The sequence below is a fragment of the Cyprinodon tularosa genome, unplaced genomic scaffold (genome assembly GCF_016077235.1).
Source record: "Cyprinodon tularosa strain WSP-4 unplaced genomic scaffold, ASM1607723v1 ctg815, whole genome shotgun sequence".
NCBI lineage: Eukaryota > Metazoa > Chordata > Actinopteri > Cyprinodontiformes > Cyprinodontidae > Cyprinodon > Cyprinodon tularosa.
In genome coordinates this window covers 134,830-152,035 of record NW_024039580.1, presented here as the reverse complement: position 1 = coordinate 152,035, position 17,206 = coordinate 134,830, and the positions used below count along the sequence as shown (strand labels likewise).

The window sequence follows — 17,206 nt, the reverse complement described above, 5'->3', positions numbered from 1 at the left end:
ATTTTTTCTAATGGTCTTTTAAAGTACGTCTTCAAAGCAACATCATTCAGGGTATAAATATTCTAACATCAATTTTCTTTTATCTATATAGTGCCAGTTCACTTTATGTCATCTCAAGGCACTTTACAAAGTGAATGCAATGAAATCCTACAGACAGATTAGTCAAAAATTTCCTCCCAAAGGGAACCTAACAGATTGCATCAAGTTATTATTTGCATCAAGAAGGCTTTCCAGTCTTGCCACTCTTTATTTTTCTGTTTGTATAACCATGTAATCCCTAGTACAAAAGGGACCTGAGGTGAATCAATTATTTAAAAAAAACAAAAAACAAAAAACTGTTCAACGTGGTCAACCCCCACCAAAATTTCAACTGATATAATGACGAGAAAAGACTGATTTATTTGATGGCCATCCAAGGCTTTGACCTTGTGGGTATCCGGTGATGAAAGAAGCTTTATTCCCAGTGGTCTAGCAAACACCTTATATGAATAATGTACCAGAGTCCACGAAAGCTTACAGTTATAACTCCTGAAAGCTAATATACAGTAGTTACTGGAAGCAGGAGATCTGGAAAGACAGAAAGTCTGGTGTGGCTCAGCAGAGCTCTCCCCTTCTGATCCTGTCCTTTTACCAGACAGGATTCACCCGGTGTCTCTCTCTGCCACAGTGAGGCACAGATTCAGTTGGTGGCTTTTGACCTTCTCCTCCTTGGACAGCTGTGTGTGTTTCCCAGTTGCATTGGTTCAGGATAAGGTGTTTCACCTGGACCAGGAACCGCCATAGGTGCAACAGGAGCAGGATGAGAAGCTGGTGTTCAAATAAATTATCATTTGCAGCTGCATCATACGTTGTGATTTCTGGAATTTTTTAAGATTATGTCTCTCACAGTGGGCATTCACCTACGAGGATAATTAGAGAGCCCTGCATGTTTTCTAAGAACCTCTAAATAGGGCCAAGGACCTTCACCTCCACTTTTTCCTGAAAAATACTCTGCTCAAACGTTGTTGCTTTAAGGGAGTTCACTGAATTTATTTGTATTTGTGCAATTTCTCTCTCTCTCTCTGTCTCTGTGTGTGTCGGGTGTAGCCTGGCGGCTGGTCGGCGTACTTTTGAAACGCCATGGTGGTGGGTACGGGAGGTTTCTCCACGCTGACACGGAGACATGGCGTGAAGGTGGACGCTGGCTCTCCACGCAGCACAGAAGAATTTTGTTTGGCTATAGGGGAAATGATTGGACATGGGTCTATTAAGTCCACAGCTCGTATGAGTGGAGCTGTTGTTTAGTTTGTGGAAAAGATGGAACAGGCTCATGTTTTGGTTGAGTCTGGAATTGCGGTTAATGGTTCGTTTATGCAGGTGTCACCACTCAAGTTACCAGCTAATAAAATCACTCTGTCAGATGTCCCTCAATGCATCAGTGATGATTTTCAATTTAAAGAGCTGTCCCGGCACAGAAAGGTTGTGTGCCCGATTAAAAAATTCTTTCTCTGTGTGAATCATCACTCCTGAAGCATGTTCTGTCTCACAGGAGACAGCTATACATGATTCTCAATATGAGGAGATGAGGAGTTTAATGTGTGCTTTCATGTTCAGTATGTGTTGTTTGCAACATCAGCACATATGAAGTGTTTTGAAATGTGGTCAAGAGGGACACATTGTAAAAATGTGTCCTGACAGAGCTGGACCGACTCAACCAGACTCTGAGAAACAGCAAGGAGGCCCATCTGTTGAGAGCAGGGCGGGAGCGGTGGAGGTCGCCGCTGCAGCGGTGTGTGTACTGTATGACGTGTAAAAAAACGTTCTCCTTTAACTGGTTGCCTCAGTTTTATCACGGTGTTTTTAAATCCTGTGCTCTTTTTAAGTTAAAAAGAATCAGAATGCCTAACACTCTGCATTGGCAGAAGAATCTTTACTCTGCATTAAGAAAAATCTTTACCCTGCGGTGCGAGAATGGATGTCAGACAGTATGGTGCCAGGTCTGACGGAGGCACAGTGCACGGCTGGAACAGTGACCCTGAAGCAGCTTGCGGAGGTGGCTGGACCAGATTTACCTCATGAAAGAGAGAACAACAGCTGTGCCTCCTGAAGCTGTTTGTCAAAGGAGAAAGACTACCTGATACTGCGGACCCATACCCTGACATCCAGTTGGATCCAGACTTCACAGAAGACGGTGGTCCTTTGATGCAAAACATAAATTTTAAAATGGATTTACGCAGCACTGGCCCAAAAGTGCTGTACTGTATCAGACACTGGTAAAAATTCTTAACAAGAGAATTTTACAAAGAAAAGCTGTTAGTGTGTGGGAAGACAAGTTGGGAGGACACAAACCCCAATGGAGGACTATTTCTAAGCCTCCAATAAAAAAAACAGACTGGTGAACTATAATGGAGCATTCTCCATGGTGCTATTACAACAAACTATTTTTTATCAGTCAATGATCCTGGGGTTTTAAATGAGTTTCCTTTTTACAGTCTATCAGAAAATGTTTTTCACGTTTTTATGGATTGTTCATGGCTAACTACTTTTTTTTTAACCTGTTGATGAATGTTTTTAGTCTCTTTGGGGTACGGTAGTTTTTACCAATTCTTTTTATTAATGGTGTACATTATTGCAAAGCAACTAAGCTGAAATCCCAAATTTTAAATGTTTTAATTGCTGAAGGAAAAATGGCTATTTATTTATCTAGAAGAGACAGACTACAAGCTGGATCTCAACTCGATGGTGCATGTTTGTAGAAGTGCAACATCAGGGCCAGGATCCGGCTGGAGTTTCACTTCCACAGAGCAACCAGAAATGTAATGCGCTTTTGCAACTGTGGGGTTTTGAAGAAATGTATGTACTATTTCTGATCAGGACGAACTAAAGTTCAACAAGCATCCTATGTAAAGATGTATGTATTTTTGATCTGATCAGGATTTTAAACGTGTTGTGTTACTTTATTGTATAAATAAAAGAAGAGTCAAAAAGAGTCTCTCTCTCTCTTTCTCTCTTCAATGCGTCTCCTACTTCCTGAACTTTCTGTGGACTCCTGGAACCCTGAACCAGGTTGTTCCTTTTCTCATCTGCTTCCCTGAAGAGGCTTGGTCAATTCATTCCTTAGTCCTAAACCTAAACTTCTCATGGGGACCAGTCCTTGGTCCCCACAAGTGCCTAAATGTCCTCCAAATGTACCATAATTCTGGGAAAATATCCCAACAAGCTAACAAATACAGCTAACACACACTTTCTTTGCAGGTAGTAACTTTTTTTTCATAGCTTTTGTTTTTGCTTTATTGAGGAACATTATATTTTAGCATGAGCTCCAACAATTGCTGAGTCATAGTGTCCCTGTTGTCCTCAAAGGTTCCATGTGGTTGGGTAGGAGCTCAATGACTTCCATTGGGAATTAAGTAATATGATAAAGATTTTCAATAAACAAAGTACAACCACTGTCTTGATTTTGAGAGAGAACAGGCAACAATGTTTTTTTTAAGTTCTGAAGGTATTGCTATAAATGTCTGCTTTGATATAATAATATCTCTGTAAACACATCTATGGATGAACTTAATGAAACATACATAACACTTGAAGGACATGTAGAGTTACATAAATACAAATATCTTTATTTTGTATTCATGCTGACAGCCTATGTTTGTATTATCATCTGTAATTTGACTATTGTCTATGTTATATGGATGCACAGAAACCTCCATGAGCCCATGTACATATTAATTGCAGCATTGCTTCTGAATTCCCTTGTTTTCTGCACTAATATCTATCCAAAGCTGCTTTCAGATTTCTTATCTGAAAAGCAAATTGTATCATATTCATATTGTTATATTCAGTTTTTTCTTTTCTATTCTTTAAGTGGTTCTGAGTTTTTGTTGCTGGCATTTATGGCTTATGATCGTTATGTATCTATATGTAAACCTTTACAATATGCAACAATAATGGGAAGAACAAGAGTGAGTATTTTCCTAAGTTTAGCTTGGCTTGTGCCTGCTAGTGTGACTGGGGTCCAGGTAATATTGAGCTCTAATATAAAACTCTGTAAGCTGAATTTGAATGGAATACTGTGTAACAATTCAATATATCATATGTTCTGTGTAAGTTCAAAGGTGCACATTGTATTTGGTGCTCTGTCTGTAGCAGTGACTGCTTTGTTATCCATGCTTATCATAATTTTTTCTTACACCAGAATACTAATAATAGCCTTTCAGAGTTCTCAAGAAGTCAGAAAGAAAGCTGCTAAGACATGCACACCTCACTTGTTAGTTCTGATGAGTTTCTCCTGTTTATGTGCATTTGATGTAATCATAGTCCGTCTGGGATCAAACTTTACAAAAGTTGTTCGTCTAGTGATGACTTTACAGGTGATATTGTATCATCCTCTTTTTAATCCAATCATATATGGCTTGAAAGTGAAGGAAATATCCAAACAATTGAAAAGGTTGTTTCATCAAGTTTTAGTTTTAAAGTTGAAGAATTGAGATAAATATTATACTCTTATATTATTTGCAAATTATTAGTTATATAGCTTTGATTCACTGAGTTGCTTTCACCCCAATGATACATGACTCATTTCACACAAGCTCTTAACAATCTATGGATAAATAGAAAACGTGCTTTGCCTTTGTTGTAAAATTGTTTGCTGCATTGTACACCAAAACATTTAATTTCATGCAGAACCTGTCTTCTTCCTGAAAAGTAAAACGGCTCAACTTTACAAATTTTTGGGAAAGTAGTTACTAGACAAGTTTCTACCCCTTACATGATAATTCACTTTCTGAAGTGGTTTAATTAGGTTTTAGAGCTCATCATAGTCAACAGTTTAACAGTTTTGGTGAAATTAACTAATTATATTCTTGTGGCCTCAGATAATGTACTTGTATCTGTACTCCTCCTGTTAGATCTTACTCCTGCATTGTACTTAAACTCAGACAACTTTGATTGTCATTTTGTATACACAGTGTATACCAAACACGATTTCCTTATCTACAGCTTTTATATTTATTTGGATGTCATAGGTTGCAGCAGCTTTGAACAAATTATATTCAGAGCATTCAAAAAAGTTCACGTTGGTAGAAATGAGGGACTACAGTCTTCGAATTAGCATGGTTAAAATCCCCTACAATGATGAAAACGCCCCTGTGTGTACAGATTGAAGATCAGAGATAGCATGGTATAGTCTTCATAGCTTCTTTTGTATTAGCGTTGGGGGACACGTAAACAGCAGTAATGCTAACCACACTGAACTCTCTAGGCACATAGAATTTGCAGTTAACAGTCACAAACTCGATGTCTGGAGAGCAGAAGCTGGCGACCGATCTACCATTTTTACACCAGTTATCTATGAATGAAGCTATGATTCAGTCAGGATGATGGCGCAGTGGTTACTAATCTCCTTGTTTGAACAGAGTTCGATTCTGAGATTAACCATTTTGCTCTCCAGTAAACAGACATTGGAGAGCAGGATTGATGGGATTGGTGTTCTGTCGTAATTCCATCTTAGCTTCTCTGTTAGCCCGCCTCTACTGCCCCTCTTACGCCGTTTAGCACACCGCTTCCTCCGGCTTTCTCCTAGGCCTGGCCTGCTGCGTGAGCCTGGTGCTTTTTTTTCTTCCATCTGTAAACGATCAAGAATGGTGGATCAAGGTGAGCAAGCAGCAGCTCCTAATGGTTGATAAAGCTGTAAACGACAGTGTTTTACACATCATCTTGCATTGTGTTGTTGTCAGCTTGTGGTGTGTGCAGAACACGCCCCCCCAGAGCTTGCCAGAACAGACGGAACGCTGCATAGCATATAAATACTGCAGACCCAGTGACGGGTGGCTCATTTTGAAATGTCTGTGCTTCAAGCATAATGACCCCTTTAGGGTGTAATTTGAACAGACCCAGCATAGTCCAAGTTTGGGATCATTCCGGTTGTCATTGGCTTTAGATGACCATAATTCACTGCTAGCCGATTGCACTTTAGGAGGTAGGTGTACAGGTGCTGGTCATAAAATTAGAATATCATGAAAAAGTAGATTGATTTCAGTAATTCCATTTAAAAAGTGAAACTTGTATATTATATTCATACATTACATACAAACTCATATATTTCAGATGTTTATTTTGTTTAATTTTGATGATTACAAATGACAACAAATGAAAATCTCAAATTCATCATATCAGAAAATTAGAATATTACTGAAGACCAATAAAAACAAAGGATTTATAGAAATGTTGGCCAACTGAAAAGTATGAACATGAAAAGTATGAGCATGTACAGCACTCAGTATTTAGTTGGGCCTCCTTTGGCCTGTATTACTGCAGCAATGCGGCGTGGCATGGAGTCGATCAGTCTGTGGCACTGCTCAGGTGTTATGATAGCCCAGGTTGCTCTAATAGTGGCTTTTAGCTCTTCTGAATTGTTGGGTCTGGTGTATTGCATCTTCTTCTTCACAATACCCCATAGATTTTCTATGGGGTTAAGGTCAGGAGAGTTTGCTGGCCAATTAAGAACAGGGATACCATGGTCCTTCAACCAGGTACTGGTAGCTTTGGCACTGTGTGCAGGTGCCAAGTCCTGTTGGAAAATGAAATCTGCATCTCCAAAAAGTTGGTCAGCTGCAGGAAGCATGAAGTGCTCTAAAACTTCCTGGTATGTGGCTGCGTTGACCCTGGACCTCAGAAAACACAATGGACCAACACCAGCAGATGACATGGCACCCCAAACCATCACTGACTGTGGAAACTTTACACTGGACTTCAAGCAACGTGGATGAAGTGCCTCTCTTCTTTTCCTCCAGACTCTGGGACCTTGATTTCCAAAGGAAATGCAAAATTTACTTTCATCAGAGAACATGACTTTGGACCACTCACCAGCAGTCCAGTCCTGTTTCTCTTTAGCCCAGGCAAGACGCTTCTGACGCTGTCTGTGGTTCAAGAGTGGCTTGACACAAGGAATGCGACAGCAGAAACCCATGTCTTTCATACGTCTGTGTGTGGTGGTTCTTGAAGCACTCACTCCAGCTGCAGTCCACTCTTTGTGAATCTCCCCCACATTTTTGAATGGGTTTTGTTTCACAATCCTCTCCAGGGTGCGGTTATCTCTCTTGCTTGTACACTTTTTTCGACCACATCTTTTCCTTCCCTTCGCCTCTCTATTAATGTGCTTGGACACTGAGCTCTGTGAACAGCCAGCCTCTTTAGCGATGACTTTTTGTGTCTTGCCCTCCTTGTGCAAGGTGTCGATGGTCGTCTTTTGGACAACTGTCAAGTCAGCAGTCTTCCCCATGATTGTGTAGCCTATAGAACTAGACTGAAAGACCATTTAAAGGCTTTTGCAGGTGGTTTGAGTTAATTAGCTGATTAGAGTGTGGCACCAGGGGCCATCAATTTTGAACCTTTTCACAATATTCTAATTTTCTGATATGATGAATTTGAGATTTTCATTTGTTGTCATTTGTAATCATCAAAATTAAACAAAATAAACATCTGAAATATATGAGTTTGTATGTAATGTATGAATATAATATACAAGTTTCACTTTTTAAATGGAATTACTGAAATCAATCTACTTTTTCATGATATTCTAATTTTATGACCAGCACCTGTACAACTATTTCAGGCACATTACTGGCCAACTGTCTGATTTCAAAGCCTCCCTTGCGTCTGTCCTTTCCATTGTGGTGCGCTATATGATGCGGTACATACCAGGACTCTGTGGACTTGATGCCTCCTCTGCAGAGATCTCTGCAACATAGCCTGACTGAATCAATCTCCTTATAGTATGAGGCAGCTTGGATAGGGCCTTTGGCTAATCAGTACTCAGTACGGCACAGGTAGGCATCACTGTGTGTGTTTTGAGATGCAGACAGAGTGTGGAATTGTGTCTGGTACAACAGTGGAGTAGCATATAGCTGAGTTCCATCAACATATACATATTCGGAGGCTGTCTGTAGATGAGTAAGCGCTTGTTGGTCTTACTTTGAACACATTACCATCTTCTTCCTGACATATGTGAGTGTGTCAGTGTTCTAAAGCCGTTCCATATTATTGATATGTCTGAGCCAATGAATGGCCAGTATTAGGTACAGGTCCTGAGATAAACTCAGCTTTCAGCAGAAAAGGTCCTCTATTTTACTTTTTAGTTTGTGTTCCTCTGTTTTTAGCCTTTAAATTATGTGCACATCTAAAATAAATAATTATATAAATTGATATTCAGATATATCAGATAGAGTTGGTCAGTAATTATATTGATATTACAATGGAACATTTCTAATCCCCCTCCTGTTAGGGATTCTATTCCTGTACACTATAGGAAGCAGGGCCATGATGAGGTGGAAACTGCGCCCAATCCAAAACATTTTTGCACCACTGGAGAATTGGCCTGAAAAGGGCAAAAGCTTGAACAATGTAAGCCCGCCAGTAGGATGCCTCAGACTGCTTCTGAAGGTTGAGGGAAATGGGTAGACGATGGAGTCTTCCTAGGGTATCCATTGATAAATAAAGACTTGAATTTAATCTCTAACGCCTGTTTAATCATGACTTCTACTTTCTGTCAACCAAATGAATCTTGGGGAGGTCGCGTAGGACCAGAATATCCTCTTGTTTAACCTTAACATGTGTTTAAAATTATTTAGAACTCTCAATAAAGATTCAAAATTTTGATTTCAACATCATGCAGGGTGGGAATATCTTAACATCAGTTTGCTTTTATCTATATAGTGCCTGTTCACTTTATGTCATCTCAAGGTAATTTACAAAGTGAATGCAATGAAATCCTACAGAAAAATTTGTCAGTTCCTGCCAAAGGAAACCTAACAGATTGCATCTGTTGGGATCCAAAGGTTTGCCCTCCAGAGGGCTGTTTGGATCCCTTCCTGTGGGCTTCTTTTCCTGTTGGGATCCAGAGGTTGCCCACCAGAGGGCGCTGTGGATCCTCCTGGGAGCTGGTTCTCAGCACTCAGCTGATTCCAATCAGCTCTGCTGATTAACCTCTCACTATATAAACTGTTTGAAAGCTTCACTCTGAGCCGGATCGTGGTCATTGTCCTTGTCCTTGCCATGGAAGCAAACCAGAGTCTCTTGCCTGTTTAAACCTGCCTATCTGAGTCTGCAAACCTGTGAGTTTCAGTTTGTTTATTTTTCCCTGAGTTTAACCTGTGCTCTGTCTCCTCTGCCTTCCAGGGCAGAACCCTGTGCTGATCCAAATAAATATTGGACTTTATCCTGCCTCTGAGTCTGTGAGTTCTGCATCTTGGGCTAGCAAACCAACCACGCATCATGACAGAACGATCCGGCCAACAGTCTAGCCCAGCAGATTCCATCCACGCTCACCTGGTGAGGCCCGCTCAGCGCCGTCCACTCCCTCCCGGGTGGGAGGCGCTGCGACGTCACTATGATGAATTATTGGCTGCTTTTGCCCCTGAGTTAGCCCCGTGCCGTCCAGAGACCCCAGAGCTGGCCCCGTGCCGTCCAGAGACCTCAGAGCAGGTCGTGAGGGAGAGGTTGTGCCGACGTATTTTGGATTATGGGTTGAAGCAGGAGCGGCGTCGACAAGAAGAGGAGTGGCGTCGACGAGTAGAGGAGATGGAGATGGAGCGGCGTCGACGAGTAGAGGAGTTGGAGCGCCAATAGGAGATGAAGCGGCGTCAACTTGAAGAGGAGTGGGAACGCAGAAGTCGGGAGATCTGGGGCCGTCCAAGGACCCCTGTTCCTGAGGTGGAACCGCAGGGGACGGCCTCCGGTGTTCCACTGGAGCCACAGCCGGTAAACTCCTCTGCCCCAGATGCGGAGCCGCAATCGACGGCCTCCTCAGTTCCTGACGTTGAGCCGCAGTCCACGGCCTCCTCAGTTTCTGAAGTGGAAGCGGAGACAGAGTTTCTCCCGGTGCTTCCTGCTGAAGCGGAATCGACGGCCTCCTCAGCTCCAGATTCGGATCCACAGTCGGTGGTTTCCGGTGCTTCCTCTGAGCCTCCTCCGGAGCCGCAATCGACAGCCTCCTGTGACCCTGTGGAGCCACAATCGGTGGTTTCCTCTCCTCCTGATGCGAAGCCGCAATGGGCTGCCTCTTCTGTTCCTGAGCTGGGGCAGCAATCGGCTGCCTCCTGTGTGCCTGTAGAGCCTCAGTTGGTGGCCTCCTCTGCTCCTGGGATGGAGCTGCAGTCGGCGTTTTCCTCAGAGCCTCCTCCTGAACCGCAGTTGGCGGTTTCCTCGGAGCCTCCTCCTGAGCCACAGTCGGCGGTTGCTGCTGAGCCTGTTGCTGTGCTGCAGAAGCAGAGACGGCGTCCTCCTCGGAGCTTCCTGCAGCAGCATAGACGGCGTCTTCCTCTGTGCTTCCTGCAGCAGCAGAGACGGCGTCCTCCTCGGAGCTTCCTGCAGCAGCAGAGACGGCGTCCTCCTCGGAGCTTCCTGCAGCAGCATAGACGGCGTCTTCCTCGGTGCTTCCTGCAGCAGCAGAGACGGCGTCCTCCTCGGAGCTTCCTGCAGCAGCAGAGACGGCGTCCTCCTCGGAGCTTCCTGCAGCAGCTGAGACGGCGTCCTCCTCGGAGCTTCCTGCAGCAGCAGAGACGGTGTCCTCCTCCAAGGCCCCTGCAGCTTCTGAGACGCCGGTCCCTCGGCCGGCCACCTGAGACTCTGCCCTGCTGCCGGCCCCTCGGCCGGCCACCTGAGACTCTGCCCTCCTGCCGGTCCCTCGGCCGGCCACCTGAGACTCTGCCCTGCTGCCGGTCCCTCGGCCGGCCACCTGAGACTCTGCGTTTCTGCCGGCCCCACGGCCGGCACCAGAGACTAAGCCTTGCTACCCGGCCCCACGGCCGGCCACCAGAGACTAAGCCTTGCTACCCGGCCCCACGGCCGGCCACCAGAGACTAAGCCTTGCTACCCGGCCCCACGGCCGGCCACCAGAGACTAAGCCTTGCTACCCGGCCCCACGGCCGGCCACCAGAGACTAAGCCTTGCTACCCGGCCCCACGGCCGCTCCCCTGAGACTTTTCCTGTCCTCGCCCACCCCGGGTGGGTTGTTTTGATTTTTGGACTCTGTTCTGTTTTCGTGTCTGGCCCTTCATGCCTGTTTCCCCCCCGCTCGCACCTAGGTGGGTTGTTTTGTTTTCTGGTTTTTTGTTTTTGGGCGTCTGGTATCCGCCCTTGAGGGGGGGGTACTGTTGGGATCCAAAGGTTTGCCCTCCAGAGGGCTGTTTGGATCCCTTCCTGTGGGCTTCTTTTCCTGTTGGGATCCAGAGGTTGCCCACCAGAGGGCGCTGTGGATCCTCCTGGGAGCTGGTTCTCAGCACTCAGCTGATTCCAATCAGCTCTGCTGATTAACCTCTCACTATATAAACTGTTTGAAAGCTTCACTCTGAGCAGGATCGTGGTCATTGTCCTTGTCCTTGCCATGGAAGCAAACCAGAGTCTCTTGCCTGTTTAAACCTGCCTATCTGAGTCTGCAAACCTGTGAGTTTCAGTTTGTTTATTTTTCCCTGAGTTTAACCTGTGCTCTGTCTCCTCTGCCTTCCAGGGCAGAACCCTGTGCTGATCCAAATAAATATTGGACTTTATCCTGTCTCTGAGTCTGTGAGTTCTGCATCTTGGGCTAGCAAACCAACCACGCATCATGACAGCATCAAGTTTTTCCATTTCATTCACTCCTCCTGAAAGGGTGTAGAGCCATAGTTGTTAATAAAAGAGAGAGATTGTCATTTTGTTTGAGCATGAATTTGTATCATGCTATACAGCTTAAGCCTGGTTAAGGTTAGCGAAGCTTTGATCAGGATTTTATCAATGCCAATCCGTATCAGATGCAGTTCAAATAAAGCCTGAAAATCAGCTACATTGCATGTGTCCAAAACTGGCTGCATATAGGCGGGCATTATTGTGGAGGATCAAACGCTTGATACTACCGGAAGTTATTACCAATGGAAGAATGAGAAGGTAACATGTTTTCTAAGTTCCTATTGACCTGCTTCAGCATGATGATTCACGACTTAGCAGCTGCACCAGTGTCATAGAGGGGCAATGGCAAGCACTGTGCATCCCTGGTGCTGGATTTTCTACTACATAAAATCTATGTAATCAAAGTGTTGGAAGATGATTTAAAGGTCCATTGGCAGGTCTGATGTTAAATTTTCCAAAGAAAATGGAAGTGTTTTGGGAAAACAGTAATTCAGCGACAGAACAGTAGGCCAACTGATAAAAGTGTATAGTGCAAGGAGGTCAGCAACTTCCTGCATAGTCAATCATTATACATCTCGAGACTTCATGTGACCTTCAGATTAGCTCAAAAACAGTGCACTGAGAGTTTCATAGAATGGGTTTCCATGGTCAAGCAGCTGCATTCAAGCAACAAATTAAGGTCCACAAAGACATGGATGGCAGAGTCTGGTTTGGATGAACTTGACTATCTGCACAGAGTCCTAAACCCAATAGAGCACCTTTTGGATGAAAAAGAGCAAGACTTAGAGGCATGCCTCTAAGTCATCAATAGGATGATTGATTACCAATTTTATTTAAGAGTCAAGTAATGCAGCCACATTGTTAACATGAAAAAGCATTTCTGGAAATGCTTTTTCATTTGAAATTTGTTAACGATTTGCTTCCATACCTATGGACTAGTTCATAAGAGTTCAATTAGTTCATATGAGTTAATGCAGGTGAATGAATATCCTTGGCACTGCAGTGTATATTTTCATTAGCCACTGCTATTGGATAATTTCAAACTGAATGTTTATAGATGATGTCTAGCTTTTCATATTACATTTTAAATTTTCACACCATGCCAATCTTTTATTATCAGAGTAGGTTTGGAAATTGTCTAGGTATTGTAAAGACATATTAGACCCTTTATCAAATAGTGATTTCATGCTGATAAAGTGTAATGAAGTGATATTGGGTAAAGTTTGAGACTTTCGTGTAGCTAGAATACAGCTCCTAAAAAAATATAAATCATGACTGTATTTTGTGTGATTTGTAGGAACCAGAACTACAACTTGAAGAACACTGCACCATGAATAACATTGATCATTAATGAACAAAAAGATAATTCTTGAGATTTTCCTCCAGTGGAATCCTCATACTTCATTTTCTTCTTAGTTTTGCAACCTGGTTAAACTGCTGATGCTAATTTAACAAGAGAAGAAAGAGAGCCTTCTTATGAACTAATGGACTGTGATTTCAGACAACTTGACCATGTTGACTAAGATTATGCCCCCTCTAGTAGAATGGGAGGACTAATACAGTAAAGATACAGTGGGGGGAAAAAGTATTTAGTCAGCCACCAATAGTACAAGTTCTCCCACTTAAAAAGATGAGAGAGGCCGGTAATTTTCATCATAGATATACCTCAACTATGAGAGACAAAATGAGAAAAAAAAATCCAGAAAATCACATTGTCTGATTTTTAAAGAATTTATTTGCAAAAGGAAAGAATGAATGGGGCCATGTATCGTCAAATTTTCAGTGAAAACCTCCTTCCATCAGCAAGGGTATCGAAGATGAAACGTGGCTGGGTCTTTCAGCATGACAATGATCCCAAACACACCGCCCGGGTAACGAAGGAGTGGCTTCGTAAGAAGCATTTCAAGGTCCTGGAGTGGCCTAGCCAGTCTCCAGATCGCAACCCCATAGAAAATCTTTGGAGGGAGTTGAAAGTCCGTGTTGCCCAGCGACAGCCCCAGAACATCACTGCTCTAGAGGAGATCTGCATGGAGGAATGGGCCAAAATGCCAGCAACAGTGTGTGAAAACCTTGTGAAGACTTACAGAAAATGTTTGATCTCTGTCATTGCCAACAAAGGGTATATAACAAAGTATTGAGATGAACTTTTGTTATTGACCAAATACTTATTTTCCAGCATATTTTGCAAATAAATTCTTTAAAAATCAGACAATGTGATTTTCTGGATTTTTTTTTCTCATTTTGTCTCTCATAGTTGAGGTATATCTATGATGAAAATTACCGGCCTCTCTCATCTTTTTAAGTGGGAGAACTTGCACTATTGGTGGCTGAGTAAATACTTTTTTGCCCCACTGTATTGTCCAAGGCCATCTGTAAAATTGTTCACCAACTATGCCTATTTAATGCTGATCATATCAAGTTTTACTGAAATCAACTAGGGTCGAAGTGCGATTACCTATGTGCTTGTTGTGCTGTTTTTCACATAAAGTCCTTCGCTTCTGAAATGTATGAATTAAGGAAATTGAACTTTATTGATCTCACAATGGAGAAATTTACTCTATGCATTTAACCCCTCTCCTTGGGGAGGAGTGGGCTGCCACTGTGCGGTGCCAGGGGAGCAGTGTGGGATTAAGGGTCTTGCTCAGAGGCCCAGAGTGCCGGCTGTGGGGATCAAACCGGGTACATCTTTCTCAGAGCACAAGCGCACTACTCTATCCACTAGGCAGGCATATAGGCATATAGAAGAGGTAGCGGTAACTGGGATGGAAAATCATCCTCTTTGCTCATCAAATATTGATACTCAGATCATGGAGTTACTAATTTGCTTTGCTGTACTGTGTCCATTTGTTTCATAACTTCTGCAGATAGATACAGGAAAAACATTGCAGCCAGGGATAGACAGTGGACATGCACTGTCATATCTTATCTTCATATTTAAAAAATGCCATGATGATTACACTGGGATCATTCCAGCCCAGCAACCAGTGTGCCCTCTCGATAGTGCCGGGGGGTGGAAAGGTGTCCCATCCCAGAATCTCCATCAGCATGGCTTGCTGGTGAAGATTCTCAGTCATCCAGGTAATAGTCATTCCAAAAAGGTTAAAAGCACAATCCACTGGACATTGTTTCCAAGTTTGAAGACGTTTCACTTCCCATCAAGGAAGCTTTTTCAATTCAAAATATCAGAAATTGCGTTGAGCTTGAGGCTTGAACTCAACACAATGACTTAACAATCCTGTTCAGGGTTAAAATCAATGACTTTTTTAAAGCAAACAATAAACCTCTAAAGAGCATTTCTTACCTCATCTTTTGTTAATTTATGTCCATATTTCATTTTGATAAAAAGAAAGCTAAGTGTTTGCTGCTTTCCTTCATTTTAAGTAAGAGCCACAACCAGTCAGCAAAGAATTAACTGATTTGTTGTCTTGATGCAACAAGACAGAAACTTTTAGATTTTCCAATTCAGTGGACTATTGCATCCATCAAATGTGTTATGTTACTCCTGTGTAGCTAGAATAACCAAAATGTTTCCTTTCTAGGACAATGTCTCTCGCATACCTTTTGGTCACATCACTCCTGTGACCTCAGGGCAACCCAGACCAGTTTAGACTGCATTTTATACCATATTTATTTTGGACTGCACAGAACCTTTACATAGTAATGCCCTTTTGCACCAGTTTTTAAACAGTTTTTTTCTTTTCTACAATATGTTTACATGAGGATCACTGCTGCACTTTAACTGGTAATGTTAATTTCCCAGTGTAAGCTGTAAGCAATGTAATTTTGTTTTGCATACAAACAAATGTATACAAAATGACAATAAAGTTTTTTTAAGTCTATGTAACAGGCAAGCTTATTATTACTAAAGGTTGGAAGAAGTCGGGGCAGTTGAAGAGAAAGTGCAGATACTAAATAACATTGGTTCAAACTGGTTACAATAATTTATTACAAATATTGAAGGCATATGCTAATAAGTTTATAAGTTTAAATTGCAACCTTTGATAACCATGCTGACACTATTTGTACAGTTACACTTTTTGTTTATGAACTCAGTAAGCTGTTAATAATAATCTTGAAAACGAGTAATTAGGTCCATGGAGAAATCATGAATTTAATAAAAGCCATCAATGAACTAAGATCAACTGCCTTCTACATTAGAAAACAAACAGCAAAACATGAATTCATGATCCTTGCATCTTAAAGGTGAATTTCTCAGTTGTTAATTATTCTGTTTATGATGTTATTATGTCTTTGTACAACACATTTATGGATGTTGAAGCCAATGACACGTATTTAACTCTTGATGGACATGTGGACTTGCATAAATACAAATATCTTTATTTTTCAGTTACACTGACTGTCTATATTTTCATTGTTATCTGTAATCTTACCATTGTGTATGTAATTTGGATGCATAAAAACCTCCATGAACCCATGTACATTTTCATTGCGGCTTTGCTTTTGAACTCTCTTGTTTTCAGCACTAATATCTATCCAAAACTTATTTCAGATTTTCTATCTGAAAAACAGGTTATATCATATCCTGCTTGTTATTTACAGTTTTTCCTATTTTATTTTTTGGGTGCCTCAGAGTTTTCACTGTTGGCAGCTATGTCGTATGATCGTTATGTGTCTATATGTAAACCTTTGCAATATACAACAATAATGGGAAAAACCACAGTCAGCATTTACCTAAGTTTAGCTTGGCTGGTGCCTGCTTGTCTTATTGCAGTTATGGTAACACTGAGTACTAGTATAAAACTCTGTAAATTGAGCATCAATGGAATTTTATGTAATAACTCAATTTACAGTCTCCACTGTGTAGGTTCAAAGGTGCAAACAGTATTTGGTGCTGTCGTACTGGTTATAACTCTCTTGTTTCCTCTGCTTTTCATAGTTTTCACTTACTCTAGAATATTTATAATATCATATCGCAGTTCCAAAGAGGTCAGAAAGAAAGCAGCTCAGACATGCTTGCCGCACCTACTAGTTTTGATCAGTTTCTCCTATTTGTGTGCATTTGATGTTATCATAGTCCGACTGGGATCCAACTTTACAAAGGTTGTCCGATTAGTAATGACTTTACAGGCGATTTTGTATCACCCTTTGTTTAATCCAATCATTTATGGTTTGAAAATGAAAGAAATATCAAAACAACTGAGAAGGATGTTTACTCAAATTAAAGTAATGAACTAATTAAGTTTACTGCTTTAATCTTTAGAAATCAGAAAACTTTATTCAAGCATTCTATGAATTTTTTATTAAATAAGATTTTTACTGAGAAAATGTACAAAAAAAAAAAGCGAGATTTACAAAAATGTCTTCATGAAATAAAGTCATACCATTAAAGTAAATACTTACTGATATTTTTCATTGTGTCTTTTTTTTTTACTAGTTTGAGAAGTATGATGCTTGATTTATAAAAAAGTTATGAAAAAACAATGAAATAAGTCAGGTACAGTCGGTCTTATGTAAAGTTTTTGTGACTGGCACAGGTGACAGGACTGTATTTTTTCTTAAAATAACAAAAATTCTACTTAATCTTTACATTAAAACTGTATTGATT

The 17,206-nt window shown here is 41.6% G+C and overlaps 2 protein-coding genes across 2 annotated transcripts; both read left to right on the top strand.

The window, feature by feature from the left end:
- The first annotated feature begins 3,533 nt into the window (after positions 1–3,533).
- On the top strand, positions 3,534–5,862 carry LOC119774512 (olfactory receptor 11A1-like). Its single transcript, XM_038272039.1, has 2 exons — positions 3,534–4,429; positions 5,718–5,862. The coding sequence occupies exons 1-2, from the start codon at positions 3,534–3,536 to the stop codon at positions 5,860–5,862; spliced, it is 1,041 nt and encodes a 346-aa protein (XP_038127967.1).
- A 10,023-nt stretch (positions 5,863–15,885) lies between these two features.
- LOC119774531 (olfactory receptor 10K1-like) lies at positions 15,886–16,836 on the top strand. Its single transcript, XM_038272061.1, has one exon. The coding sequence runs from the start codon at positions 15,886–15,888 to the stop codon at positions 16,834–16,836; it is 951 nt and encodes a 316-aa protein (XP_038127989.1).
- The last annotated feature ends 370 nt before the right edge of the window (positions 16,837–17,206 follow it).